The sequence below is a fragment of the Buteo buteo genome, chromosome Z (assembly GCF_964188355.1).
Source record: "Buteo buteo chromosome Z, bButBut1.hap1.1, whole genome shotgun sequence".
Classification (NCBI taxonomy): Eukaryota; Metazoa; Chordata; class Aves; order Accipitriformes; family Accipitridae; genus Buteo; species Buteo buteo.
In genome coordinates, this window is record NC_134204.1 from 1,951,367 (window position 1) to 1,966,687 (window position 15,321).

At 43.5% G+C, this 15,321-nt stretch overlaps 1 protein-coding gene across 1 annotated transcript in view; it reads right to left on the minus strand.

Annotated features, from left to right (window-relative positions):
- Positions 1 to 15,321, minus strand: part of DCC (DCC netrin 1 receptor) — a 571,119-nt gene that overhangs the window by 36,073 nt on the left and 519,725 nt on the right. The window contains exons 21-23 of the mRNA XM_075020576.1: positions 13,098 to 13,130; positions 3,717 to 3,782; positions 1,230 to 1,392 (exon numbers count right to left, since the gene is read on the minus strand). Coding sequence (XP_074876677.1) covers positions 1,230 to 1,392; positions 3,717 to 3,782; positions 13,098 to 13,130 — 262 coding nt within the window. The remainder of the gene's footprint in view (positions 1 to 1,229; positions 1,393 to 3,716; positions 3,783 to 13,097; positions 13,131 to 15,321) is intronic.

Consider the following 15,321-nt stretch of genomic DNA (forward strand, 5'->3'; position numbering starts at 1 on the left):
TTTAGCCTTGATCCACCAAACTCTACACAACAGAAGAATTTCCATTGCCTTCAGACGATGGCCTGATTTTCAGGTGCTAAGACTCACAATAGAAGCAGATTTTCGTATCAGTTCATCATTCGACTACTCCAGCACTCCTAAAAACATAGGCCCTTACTTTTCTGCCTAAATGAGAGCTTTCTTATTTTAAAAAAAATCTATCCTCAAATACCCATCCTTAGAGAAAGCGCTTGCCCCAGTGACTGTAAAACACCACAAGCTGCCATCTGCCCGTGCTTGACCAGCTCAAAGCTGATTTCAGGAAACCTGGGGGCTGTTTGGTTCCCTGACCATCCCTTCTTTCATCGTGCTGCCCTTTTTTAAGCATCAATACAAATCAACATAGTAATGTCTGGCCTGTGCAAACATTTATCATTCTTGTGGGCAAACTATGATTAAACTTCACTTTCTCAGGTCCAGTCTTTCATACTAGTATAATAATACAATGAATTAATAGTAAAACGATAGTATAATGATTTTCAATGCATTAAATACATCAAAACTAGCTGTTTCAAACCCATTGACCCCACTCCTAATTTCTCATAAAAACTGCAAAAAAGCTTTGTGCTTTACGCTGCTGCCCTTTTACAGCCTTTCAGAGGAATCCTAAAGATTTTTTTTTCCCCTGTAATTTTCTACAGACTGGGTGGGGTTTTTTTTTCAAATATACAAGAAATATCTGGAGAACAGTTCTGGATGCTTTTTACTGGAAGACTTTTGGAGACAGGCTGTCTGGAGAGCATAACGTCCTCCCAAAGGTTAGCAAGCGAGCAGGACTCTCTGTGTTTCTCGTCTGTGCAGGTGCAGGGCTGCAGACTCAGAAAGTCTCACAGCATCACCTGGCACAGACAAATACTTTTTTTTTTTTTTCCCCCTTTAAATCAATGGAATTGATTCTTTCCTGTGTCTGAATTATACTTGGCAATATAAACAACAGAGAGCTGTGCAGGACAGACTTATTTTTCAAGGCTCGCCACGTCAGAAGGTACTTATTCTCCATGGTTTACTCCACAGCCTAGGGATATTCTCCACTCACCAATGAGTAACACCTCCAAACCCAAGAGATCGAGGCCCAAACTGCAGTTCGGCCCCAGAACCCACGCCGCCGCAGTACGAACGCTATTGCCCGCATCTATTTTGAAGCTGAGCGTCGCTGAATTTTCCTTGTATCCCCCGAGCCGAGGACGTACTTTCTCTGCTGTGCCGAGGAGCGCCTGGTGCAGATGACGGCCACCACCACCACCACCACCACCGTGATGACGCCGACGGTGACGACGATGATGACAAGGAGGTTGCTGTTCTTCTGGGGGGTGACGCTGCCGTGGGGAGGGTGCATCTGCCCGATGGGGGGCTCTGAAAAAAGATAAGATGGCGAGGGGATGGTTAGCGCTGGATTTGCTCCCCTCCCTCTGTCACCTGTAAAATAAAACACATAGAGCCTGTCAGGTGGCAGGAATTCCTCTGAAAAAGCAGACGGAGGGTGCGGAAGGGTGCCATAAAGAGCCAAAATTTATGTCTCGCTGCCTTTCAGTGGTATAGCAAACAGCAAAATATTTAAGCAGTAACGACTTTGCATTTTCTGGGTGTTAATAACGTGCTGTTGGGAGTCAATAACTCTCAGCTCATTTTTGCTATTATCAGCTGAAAATGGAAATACAGGGACTATGGATTTTTTCTTTACGGCCCATATAGTCTTTCTCGGTATTTACAGGCAAATATATCTCTTGTGTATCAGCCAACCTGAATGCCCGATTCATTTGTCAGTACTGCATTCACCCCACAGTCAGTCTTGCATCACGTTATATTTCATTTATTGCTATGCTGACCAGATCCCTGTGCAACACTTGAGCAGGTTAAGGGCTCAATCTTCTGAAGTGATGAGCTTCTTGGTTTCAACGCCGCAGCAAGACTGGGACTGAAAATAACATCATTTCTGGTGTCGAGTTCCCGTCAAACTGACTTCAAGTACTGGTCCCTTGCTTTCAACAATATTTTCCCCGTTGCACTGGGAATAGGACAATTTATATTTTTATAATCTTGTTTGATAATGCCTCTGTTTACACAGCATTGGGCCATACGTTACGGACACCCGCACAAAACAGCAAGTAATCCTTTTGCTCTGTCTGCTAAGGCAATCTTCCAGGCATCCTATAAGATTACAAACTCACAAATCCCCAAATATCTTTCTGCTTAAGCTTGGAGAAAAACTAAATATTCGGTGCAATGGGATGCAAAAGGAAGAGCTGTGCTATAGCGTGTCCAAGATTTCACAAGAAAAATAACTCGGGAGTTTTCGTATGGCATTATCCCCACCCACAACCTCCCATGTACAAACTAAACAAGACTTGACTGGGATTTCATTTTGCCTTTAGTACGACTGAATGTGAAAGGAGAAAGGGACAAATCTTTCCAAATAATGGTTTTAGTTAGCAAGAGATGTAATTTAATTGTAATATTCTGCCTTGATTTTCTGCCTTAATAGCCTTTCTTTACACAACTAATTATGCTATTTAAATAATTTGCCCTTTTCTCATTGCCTTTTTCAGGCAACTGAGTAAGATAAGCAGCTGTGAGTGCCATCCTTTCAGCATTACAATGGTCTAGTACAGAAATCCCAAAGACTTTGGGGTTTGGTTTCTTTTTCCTTTCCATGCTGAGTAAAAGGCATTGAAGGAAGATACCACATAAAATACAGTGACTATCAAGAAAAACATTTTTTTTTCTCTCTCCCTACCCTTTATTGCAGGCCCTGGAAGCTCTCTCTACTTCTCAAAAGTCAGTTTTCCTGTATTTATGATGAACTACTATGAAGAACAGGAGAAAAGCCTTAAACAGTGGTGTGTTGGCTGCAGCAAAGTAAGACAGAAAAAGTAACAAAATTTTGCATTCCCTCCTTGTCTTAACTGAGGAGAATAATCAGTGTGAGTTAATCGGCTATGTGCCTTGTAATTATTTTGTACTTTCAAACCTCACTCGATACCACATTTAAGGGAATCTTGTCTGTTGTTTCATTCAATAATGTGAGATGACAATGCTTCATTAAGTAACGGAGATGGGGTCAGGAATAAGAAGTTATTGATGGCCTATCTACTCCCCAGCTGGCACTGATTAGGTTCAGTTAATTTTTGTTAATCCACGGGGTTTCCTCTCATTTCTTCCTATTTTAGGGCAGGATTAATTAATTTTAAAAATGGAATTTTCTGCAGAAAGCTTAAGTTGAAATATAATAACGTAAAATGCATTTGATAATTCTTTTTAAGCTGTTATTTTTTCAGAGGCGTTCCCACAGTCTGAGATATATCTAAACCACCTCTTGCGATGGGATGATCATACCCAGCCACATGCCTTTCGGAGTACTGCGTCAGCTGGAAATCTGATGGGTACTTTGGGGATCAGCTTTAAGAAAGCTTAAAAAACCAGAATATATGGTGTCCTGACCCTACTTTTTGTCAACATTTCTGGTTAAAACTACAGTCTGTTTTGCAGCAGATATTTTGCACAGTGGATGGGATTTTCAATAGCTGAGATAACTCTTCTCTACAAAACAGCCAGCGTGCGACCAGTGGGCACGGTGGGTGGCCTCCGAGCCGTAAGAGAGAGGAACGAGAGAGCGATAAAGAGAAGAAAAATAGGAGGTTGTCACCAAAACTGTACTTAATGATGGAGCCTGTATTTACCGTTCAGACTGCTCCTGTCAATCAGGTTGGTGTCCACCGGCCAGTAGGAGCCATCCCCGTGACGACCTGTTGGCAGAAAAATGCATCAGATACGGCATGACAGGTAAACCAGCAAAGTCAAGTTTGTTGCTTGAGAGAGCGCCTATCTGACAACGTTTAAACCATTAAACAGAGCGGGAAAAGTCATCCCGTATGCGCTGGGGAAAATCTGTCAAAGTAGGCTTTTGAAAGCAAGCTGAATTTCAGCCCTTTGAGCAGCTTGCCTTGTTCTGTTGGTTTTTTCCCTCCTCCAGATGTGCTCGTTAGAGTGACAAACTAAGGTGTGATGGCAGCATCCGTCTGTGCTCCCTCCACGGGTGTCGGGAATAATTCAGACAGCTGCTTTTGCACACAAGCAGTTGGAACAGCAGCAGAGGGACGGTGCTGTACAGAAAACCGTGGGCACGTTTCTCCACCTGCCAGGTGGCTTTCCACCACTATTAAGCAAGCTTTCTTTAATTTATTTTGCCGCTTTTGGAAATACAACTCCAGAACTGCTTGTTTTTTACAAAAAGATCGCTTCTTTTCTAACCCTGACATTAAAAAAAAAAAAAGAAAGAAAAAAGAAGGGATATGATTATTATTCGAAAAATGTTTTGGCTGTTGAGGCAATATTTACACTCCAAATTAATATAGTAAAATTTCAGGTGTTTGTCTTTTCCCCTGCTTTATTTTGTCCTATTTATAAGCTTTGGGCTAAGGAGCTGTGACAGTATGTCCATGTTTCTGCCAAGACCAGCATCTCTGCTTCCTCATGTCAAGGTGAATCACAAAGGTTGGTAAAGTCCTACCAAGCTCTTCTTCGACTCTACCGATACGGGATTGAGCAGTCAAAGTCCATGGCAGAAGCAGTTTGGGGTAAAAACCGCTCTTCTGGCAAAGACCAAGCTTATGCCACCAGCCTGCTGTGGCTATCTCATTCCTCCAAAGCTAATTATTTTTTCATTAAGTCAAATGAACCTTTCCAGGTGGCACAGTCTCAGCTGATGCCAGTAGTGCTCTGCTGGGACAGTGGTTCAGGGAAAAGACATCTTCCCCCTAGATGGGCAGAGGTTGCCGGAGCAGAGCGTTGACTCCAACTCCAGAAGAGCCCTGGGCACTATCGTTTTTGGCACTGCCATCCCTAAGGTCAGACAAATAGTACCTGAGGGGGGGGGTTGGTTGGTGAAGGGCTTATGTAAAAATTCCAAAAATTTAGTGCAGGGCAGGGAATTACCAGGGCTTACTGCAGATATCTTCTGCAGCAAACAACCACTGTCTACATCAGCTCTCTTGGCAAATTAGCAAAAACCCCCACATTTTCTCACTTTCCTGCAGTTGTTTGTTGCTGCTGTGCACTGTTAAACAACTGCCATGTTCCTCTCCAGAGGTACTTGTATTTCCATGGATTGCGAAGAAATTCACGTGCATAACTTTGTCTACCAATTTGGAAAGTATTTTGTGATGAATGGCCCTAAACAAATGGAAGATGATTATCATCAGAAGAGACTTCAGTGTAATCATCTTTTCAATCAGCGTAATTGCACAGCTACAACAACTTGATCCCAAGAAAGCAAGGTTGCAAAATGTTCAGCTGTAAAAGCAGACAAAATAGAGATAAATGTAAGGTATATAGTAATTCTGTTTACCAAGATGACACTCTAAAGCAGTCCTATTCATATTACTACACTGCAGTGTGTGAATATGTTGTGACCCTGGGGTTATATTGTGCTTAGGAAATTGGGTATCTCCATGGGAGACTGCTAAATGTTACTATTTTTTATGTTTAGTCCACACTGAAACATCTTAGCGGGAGCCTAATGTATTGGAAAATTTAGTCAGGATATCGGAGACTTAAAAAAACTAACCCTGCATGCCTGACTCTGAAGTTTGGTACTTTCTGAATTAGCATAAGAGCACTTTTCAAGGCATTATACATGACATTTTCATTGTAAAAATATTTGCGTAAACAGCTGCCCATTGCATTTCTGGCTCTAATACGGTGACTGGCACCTGGAGATGCCATTTATTTGGGATGGCTGCAACACGGAGCCAGCCAGGCAGCAACCGGGGAAAGGTTTGGGCTACACTGTCCATGTCAGGGGGGTTCTTGGGCTAGAAATGTTTCTGAAATGCTTTCAGTTTTAAAACCATCCCAAGGCAGCAGACTCTTCCAGTTTTACTCACTGAGGGTAACTCCAAAGGCCCAACTTCTAATCAGGGGCAATTTCACTGATAAGAGACAGGAACACTAATAACTCTTAACAAACAGTATTTCAACAACACGGTTTGTCAGGGATAGCCCAGACCGAATTTATGGTAATTTGGCTCTGTTCTGCTATTAAGACATACAAACATTATTCAACATTTGGATGAACATGGAAATCTAAGCATGTAGGAGATGGGAGGCAAATCTCATTTGCATTGTAAGGTTTCACATGTTAAAGGGTAGGTAGGGCTTAAACCCCTAAGGATTATCCATGCTCTGTTCCAAGCCAACACACCTCCATGAATCATTTCTACCTCTAGCTTTCACTTGGCAACAGTTTAGGTTATATTTCCCTCTAAAAAACTCAAATGACGTGCAAGAGCACTGCTACTTGGAGGCTATTGCTCCATCCAGTTTCAACGCCTCAGGTTTTGACTACCTTTATAATAATCTAATTTAAGAAGCAAGCTAACCTGTGAGCTTCTACTTCATTTTCAACTTCAATATCTTTACTGAACTCGTCTGTTTGCACTGTACTATCACTGTTGCTCTCCACCTCCTTCCCAAATCCACTGGTGGGTTTCTGGTCTTACAGAAGACAAGTACAAAACTCCTGTCCCACTGAGTTTAGATGGAAACCCTCAGTGTCAGCCAGAAAGTCACGTATGAGCTGGGCATAACTCAACAAATATATCCAGATCTCATTTGTTTTTTGGGGGGGGGTCAGACAATAGACTCTCTCTTCAGCTTCCCCCAGTTTCCAGTGGAGCTTCTGTTCTTTGTATTATTCCATCTTTTGGAACAAAACATTAATAAAATCTTGACTAATCAGCTGTTTCTTTGAGAACTGCCTTTTTTAATGGAGGTTAAACAGTCTTTAAACTTGATTTTCCTACTTTTTTAATGAGTTGCATTAAAGGTGGTAACATACTTTCAGAGGTACAAAAAGGTGCATCCATATGAACCTATAGATCATTTCTCACCTCTCACTTCTGTGTTTAACTTCTGTTTTCCCCCACATCTTTCAAATGTTTCAGTAACTCAAGTTTTTCTCTGAAAAAAAATCACGTTGTCAGTGACAATGGTTCTTCATCCTCTCAGGCCTTCAGCACTTGGAAATTGGCCAAAAATTCTGTTGTCATTTTGCTGTAAATCTCTTTCCTTTTTCATGCTTTACTCAAGCAGCTTCCTTATTTGCAAACTTCAGGTATTCCTGCACAACACAGGCAGGTCGGTAGACGTTGAGGGAATGCTCTCTCCTTGCAAAACGCTCATTGCGAGCCAACCACGCGCGCGGGAGAGCTGGAGGGGGAATGACGCTTGCTGCTGCATCGTCTGGCTCCCCTGAACCAGACATGGCCCTGCGCTACCGCTGTTGCTGTATTTTGCCTTAAACAGTCCAAAATATGGAGAAAATAAGCTGAGCAATATTCTCACATGAGACAGCAGAGACTGTAAGTGATATTTCCTGCCCCGTGGGGGTCCCCAGGGAGGTTCAAGCATGCAAACTAAGTCATTGGGAGGTCCAAGCTTGCAAACTAAGTCATTGGCTCTCACAGCCAACACGAGCTGTCAGGTGTATGGTGCCATCAGAAAAACCGCTCTTCTGTTCCCCCAGAAAAGCTGAGCTCCCTGTGTAAGGCAGTTATGGTGCTGAGCACCTGGAAACCCGCTCCAGGATAGAGCAGAAGACAGCAAGCTGCCTTTGGGGGGCAGATCTAGCTCGCTGCTGACCTGCAGCCCCCCTAGAAACTCAGCGGAATAAGGATGCTCAGATGTAGCAGAGTAAAAGCAGAGTAAGGAGGATGGCTGAAAAGCAAGGGGCAATGGGAGCTTCTGCCCAGAGCAGACACATAGACATCCGAGAAAAACGAAAGCATCCCTCTAGCACCTTGTGCCTATTAGTATCATCTTCTGGGAAGGCAGAAATACAAGTCAGAAGAGACAAAGGTTGATTCATACGTGTTATGCAGTTCAGCATGTCTCCAGAGGCTGCTCTTCATCCTGGAAGACGGATGCCAGTTTGGCCTGAGATGGGTAATGCTGTGCGGTCACATCGCGTATTCGCACACCCAGCAGGGACGAGGAGCCGCGGGTCACACACTGACTTCAGAGAGCACCGAGGTGAGGATCCATCTCTATGTGCACAGCCGTCGGCAAGTTCCCTCTTCGGCCAGTGATGAGAGAAGAAAGCCTCACAACCATGGCTGAACCTGCTTACCTTGGATGGGAAAAGCTGCTTTTTGAAGGCACCCACCTTTGACCACACTGTCAGGCACTGAGATGTAAAACATTAACTTTCAGCAGTGAGGTTCCGCATCCATCAGCATTTAAACAGGTCAGAGCATGAGGACTTGTGTCTTCTTCCCATCTATGGTCAGCACCTGAAAACGAAGGAGCCCACGTTGTCCTGGTGACAGCTGAAGAGCTCAGCGAAGACAGGGCTCTTTGCAAATTTGCTTATAAGCAAGTACAAACCGGCAGACTTCTTGGAACGATGCTGGGGCTTGGGGCAGAACTGCAAGATCAGGTGAACAGGTACCACATCACCTGTTGACTTTCTAGTCCTTCTTTTTCAAGTGTATCTGGAGGCAGCTGTCTCAACTATGTCTCAGCGCAGCAGGAAACACAACCAATATGCAGGAATAACCCTTCTTAATATTTCAAGCATGTCTTCTGAGATGTTTTCCATCTTTTGGAACTTAAGAAAGAGTTCCTACACCTGCTTGGTAAACATAGCCAGATGACAGAGTTTAAAAGGCTTTTTTTTTTTTTTTTTTTCCCCAGAAGGAGTTATTCTGATAAATGGGATACTTCTTATTTCTTTTCTCTAGCAAAGAGCGTTACAGACCACTGCATTATTTGTTTAGGAAGCAGCTCTTTGAAAAAGATCTGAACTGCTCATCCTTCCACTGCTGCTACGCACAGAGTTTGCAAAATAGCTTCAGAACCAAAAGCCCGGAGCCATCAAAAGCTCTAACAGAAAAAAAGCAGCAAACTTGATGCCTTCTGCAGTCACAGTATGAGACGATGCAACTGTTTTGGGGCTGATATCAGGCTGTAGATGTACCGGCGGCTGTTTTCATGCAGGAAGGCATATGCAGAAAAAATGAGCACAGGAAGGTTTCAAATGGGCAAACAGCAACACGCCTGCAATAATCCAACACGGCAAAGGTTGAACTGCAGAAAGTCCAATCCCAGGCATGACTAGACTGCACTTCAAACCCCCTTGCTCTGAAAGCTGAAGCAAATGGTGCACTGTTAACTCACGAGATGCAGAGCATCGAGGTATAAATAGCAGATGTACAGTCAAGTGCTCAGTGCTCATCCCCTGTTCAGGAGAGGCAATGTCCCCCAGCATCACTTTTGGAAATCCTTCCACATCCCTCCAGAGTGGATGCGAAACAATGCAGACCACTGTTTTCCTCAGGATTTGGAAACAAAAGCTGCGGATGTCTGTCGTGGATGATCTTCTCCACGGGCTTTTTGTTGTCCTGGGTATGGTCACTGGTCCTGCTCCAGGCATGGGAACAGGAGACCTCCCACTGGCCTCACCATGGCAGTAAACGTTAAATCTGAACTTGTAAATATCCAGTTTATGGTTTAAAAAGAGTAATGCCATATATATATAAAAAAAAAATCATACCTGTATTCCATATGTAACAGTTTTCCATAGTGATATATGAATTTATCTAAACAGTTCATATGACCCATTTCATGGGAGGTATGCTTTCAGAAAACAATTGAGCAATCAAAATGTATTGAAATTTCCTAAGATAAGGAGAAACATTTGTTCAAAATTGTGTACGTTTCCTTTTATCAAAATCTACAGGGGATGTTATAAAACATTTGTAATCCAAAGGCAGAAATCAGCTTTTTCGCTCTTGCAGAGATCTCATTCTGATGGCAACACAAAGCTGTTGACAAGTCCTATATTGACAAAATATGGACTAAAGAATTTAATATTGTTTTATCACATGGAAACTGGGGCAAGATAAAACACAATGATTAATCTCTTCTTTGCCCAGTTTGCCTCTATGTATTTCAGATGAAAATCATAAACAGAGCTTTTTAGACTCCAGGAAGCCTCTACAACAGCTCATCTGAAAGTAGCTGGCCTTGACCCACATACATAAAGTTTGTGACAAAAATTCTCTCTTGACTATCTGAAAATGTAATTTTTTTCTTACTTTTATACTACCATTTTTAGTACCTTTGCCTATGCCCAGCTCTACCAGTTGCATACATGCAAAATAAAGATCTGAAAAGAAGCTGACACATTTACAGGATTGGCACCCACTTCAGATTTAAGGGGTCTCCTGGAAAACGTGAGATTTGATTCTCTAGATGCCGATGCTCCTCTTTTTGCCCTTCGGATGACGGTGTACGCACCCTGGGAGCGTTATTTGCATTTCACCAACAGGATTTCTCATTCTGTGTCAGACAGCTGCGGACCAAAGCTTCCACGGGACGGGACGGGCTCAGCTCTGTCCATCAGCCATGGGCAAGAATGAAGGACTGGAGGTGGGGTATCTCTTGCCTCCTTCCCCTTGTCAGTGGTAGGTCTCTGCTCTCCCAGGGAGTTGCAGCAACAGGGAGCACATCCGCCCTGACCAAGAAACCTTTGAAGTTCCCCCTAAACCCTCCTCCCTATCTCCTTTTTCCCACCCCAGCCCCCTCGCACATCCAACACCCTCCAACACTGCTTTGCTGCCACGTACGTTAATTTTGCTTCCTGAACTCGGGAACCATGAGCCGACATTAGAGACAGATGACCTACCAGAGTTTATTCGTGTCACTCAATAAGAATTGCATTTGTGGCAGAGATGGCCCTCAGGGCCTTGTCCAAAGCACAGAGTAATTTAAAAAGCTCCCACTGACTTCAGTAAGCATTGGTTCAGGATGATTAAAGAATTAGCTTTGATGATTTCTAAGGCAAATCAGCTTTCGGAAACTTTGACTTTGTTTGTCTTAATGCTTGTGCTTGGAGTACAGTTACAGTGAGACCTGGCACCGTCCGCTTGTCTTCAGCAGAGCTGCCTAAAGGTCAAGTAAATGCAAGTGAAGACCTCAGACTTCGTCTTATTAGAATTCATCACTGAGGTCACGTAAAAATGGAAACTGAATTCAGATATCAAAAAGCCTATGGGAGATACAGTAAAAGGCTGAGAATTTCTCCTCCTCATATGCTACAGTCCTAAAGAACAAAAACGCAGTGTAGTTCAACTACCCAGGCAAAAGACAGTATTTATGTACTAGGAATGACTGCGTTGAACTCACACTGTGCATACCTGCTGTCTGCTAAAGACACGCTAACCCCATTTCATTTTGGTAAGTTATTAGACTCAAATCAAACCAAAAAAACCCACCATACCCGAAGCAACTGGGAATTCGCAGGCTACGGCTGCAATCCCAACACAGTTATCACCTTGGGGATATGCTTTAGCGAGACATGCTGCAAGTAGTTACACGAAACTGGTTGAAATCTTCCCTGTTTTAAAGTCTATACAGAGTATCGTTCACTAACCAGGTTGCAAACACTGTTCAGGCTGCTCAAGAACACTGAATTATTCTGGTGACTGTTTTCCCTAGCAAGGGGCACAGCGTTCCCAGAAGAACATGATGCACAAAAGGAAAACCACCCAGACCTCTCTTTTTCTGTGGTAGTTTGAGGTCCATGAAATAGCACTTACAACCATACAGTTACGCTGAAACAGAGCAACATGCTCAGCGAAGAACTAAGACGCAAACTCTACTTACCATCCAGCCTTACCTTCCCCCCCGCCCCGCCCTTTTGTTTTTTTAAACTGAACTTGACACTTTTTCGGTCCTGCTTACCAGGTGATAACTTGTGCTGAAGCCTCTCCTAGGCATTCTAAACCTGCCTGAAAACATTTTAAATGCAAATCTGAGAAAAATATACTGACAATTTACTTACAGGCTTCTTTGTAACCTAACACTCTTACCCTTTAAAAATACTTTTTATCTATTCAAACCTGACATTTTCAATTTGCTTGTGCTGTGGTGCAAAAAATCATACTGAGCAAACCAGCTTTTAATTTTTATAATTTGTATACTTCTACTTCTTTCAGCAAATCATACGCTGAAATCAGAGGGTGAATTTCCAAAACTTGCTGAGAGTGGGTCTCTCCAATGTGCTACCTTGCTGTCATACTATATGGGGTACCTGGTACAAAGTAAAATCCTAGTGAAGAAATATGCTCTGGGTAACCTCCAGGGATGCTCCAGGTCGAAGTAAAACCTATGAAAGGGCCTAGAGTTGACTTTGATCTTCTAAATAACGCTTTCTTGACTTCCCTAGGAATTGCCTATTGTAAGTTAACTCAACTCACTAAATTGGGGTAAGACGGTAGCTGTTAGGTAAAGCCAGGGATTTGAGGTTTACACCTCACTTTGCCTTTTAAACTAGTGTGAAGTGAGAGTTTGAATCCAAATAAACCTCCCAAGATCAGGTCTGAGTTTTCCAAGTGTCATGACGACTGTTTCCTTGGGCAGATGTCACATAAATGTACAATGCTCTAGCTGTAATTGAAAGAAATACTTAGGAATAAGTAGGTCTACAGTAAAAAAAGGAAAAAATATCCTAGCAACAGACTTCACAACTATTTGAAAGGAGACAGGAGCAGAGGAACTGTGACTAATCAGACATATACTCACATTTGGAAAATGTAATGATAATGCCTTGAAAAGTTGACTAAACTTTGCTATTATCAAACAGGAGCTGCTGGTTTGAGAGAAAAGATGATTTGCGATTTCTCACAGTGAGGCTTTTGAACTTTAATCTATAACCCACGAAAGGGTGCAAGAGGAGCCTGGAAATTATGCTGAGCTTAATTATACTTAATGTGAATTATTCAGAAGTGCAGCAGAGAGACTAAAAATTTATTTCATACAAAGAAGCTTGACATTTTAATTGGTCCTTCAGAAAAGAGACAAAACAATTTCCTCTCCCGAAAATTTACATCTTCCCCATCAAAGCAGCAGCCGCAGCCGAGCAGAACTTCATTAACAAGATTAATTATCACGCCAGCGTCTGCCTCATCAGGTGTGCAGCCCAGGTGAAAAGCACGGCCCCCTCCCCGGCGCGCCCCCCAGGCTCCGGCAGAAAAGGCGACAGATGGAGGGCACCGTACCTTGGTCATTAGCCATTTTGTCAGGGTGCTCGACTGCAAGAAAGAGACAATGTCATTAGAGGCTGACAGCTCCTCGCAGGCAAGCCGACGCATCGCAGCAACGACGGCGTTTAGCGGGTCGGCGCAGCGCGGTGCTGCCTTCCCGCACCGGCGGCGGGAGGTGCGGGAGGACAGGGTGAGTTTTACCGTTCCCTTTTCCAGAGAGATCCTGGAGAACTGAGAGGACAAACACAGAATCATAGAATCACAGAATATCTCGAGTTGGAAGGGACCCGTAAGGACCATCGAGTCCAACTCCCTGCTCCTCGCAGGACTACCTAAAACTATAACCCTACGGCTAAGAGCATCGTCCAGACGCTCCTTGAACCCTGAACCGTGCCTTGTATCAGATATTTTCACCAAGTTCTTCCAAGTGCGAAACCTTTACCGCAGCTTTTTTTCATTCGCTTGCTCTTTTTTGGTACGACCTGGCAAGTTTAATCAAGCAAGAAGGGAAAGAGGGAGAGATACTGCTTCTTTAAATAATTACAGTCAAATCACCTACAAGTTGAAAGCTCAGTCTGACTTATATTATCATTGTTTCAGCTTTTTGCAAAGGGGTTTAAAACTATTTACATGGTTTTGCATAATAACCATAAAAGATAGCGTGATCTGAAGTGCACCAGACAAGACTTCAAAATTCAGTAGATATATTAAAAGCTTTCCTGCACAGCTACAACTTCTGACTATTTATGATATGGCTGAGGGAATTAAACTTTCCTCGGATTCATAAGTAGCTACCATCATAGAGCATTAACCAGTCCTCTGCTTAATAAATTATGCAAGAATCTTAAGCACAGGAAATTGGGGGAAAAAGAAGTGTTTTGGCACATGAATCTGGAAGTCAAATAACCAGTGCCTGCAGGTGCAGAGCATGCTGCTCCCCTCACTGCTAAAACCACTACAAAACCTCCTCTAGATGATGGCATCGCGCTAGGAACACGTGGAGGTACCGAAGTAGCAGTAATTTACATTTACAGACACGTCTGCGAGCTCCATGCCTGTGGCAGAGGGGGAATAGCTGCTTCGATGACCCCCAAACCCTCAGTTAATTTTTTTTTTTCCCCCCTCTCAGACTTTTTCACAGGGATGCAGAGCAGAAGAGGGGTAGATGGAGCACATTGCCTCAAACTTTCTCGAAATCCATGAGCCTGCGCTTCCCCGCTGAGCCATACCTGGCTTATCGCCTTTCCCCGAGGACAAATATATTCATGAAAACATGAATCCTTGCTCGCAGCTGAAGTTACCTCCGTCCGAGCGCTGATACCACTTAGACGCTGCCCCGGCACCGCTCGGCGTTCGCTGCCTTCGCCAGGCGATGGAGGAGGCGAAAGCCGGGAGACCCGCGGTGCCAGGCAGGGCTCCAAGCTGGGTGGGTAATATTTACTTTTGGCAGGTCGCAGGGGGTCACGTTTGGTGCCGGTTATGGACTGGGATGCGCTGCTGAACCACACCGCCGAGGCAGCATTAGAGGGCACTGCAGTGCTAGAAATGCTGCCCCACACCTTCCTTGCCAAAAAGCGAGGGGTCGGGATTGGCATCAGCTGCGATTTCGGGTTCTTTTAGAAATGGTGCAGTGGCAACTTTTAACCTGGTGTCCTGTAGAAAGCCCACAAATACAGTTTTCCTTGCTGATCTTAGTGCGATGGGAATATCTGAAGCTCAGCCCATGACCTCTTCAGCCCTCTCTCTCCCCCTTCCACTCTTCCCTTTAAAAATACATCTCAGCCAGGGTTTTGTTCGTGCTTGATGTCACGTCTATAGGTGCATTAACAGGCAACTTTTTTCAGTTTATGTAATGTTTTGCATGATTCTGATAAGCAGAATACTACTCTCTCATCTTCCTTAATTAAAGGAGCTCAGCGCTCACAGAAGGTCTGTTTGTAAATGCTGGCTGAAATCCAGAATAGGTACAGATGAGCAGAAGAAAGCATAAGCACATTTACTAAGTACAGTTCTGAGATCTACTTGTTTCTGTAACAGATGAAAAAACAAATCACTGACAGGTTATTTAAAAGATTGAGGAAATCCTCCTTCCTGTCTGTCTGTCCCCGGTTCATTCCTTCCCTCTTCAGTTGTCATCTTTCATTGGGCAGTTGCAAGTAAATTTCAGACTATTTACATACTTCTGCAACTTAATGAATTTCTGAAAATGATTCATTTATATGCCATAAAAATAATGTAA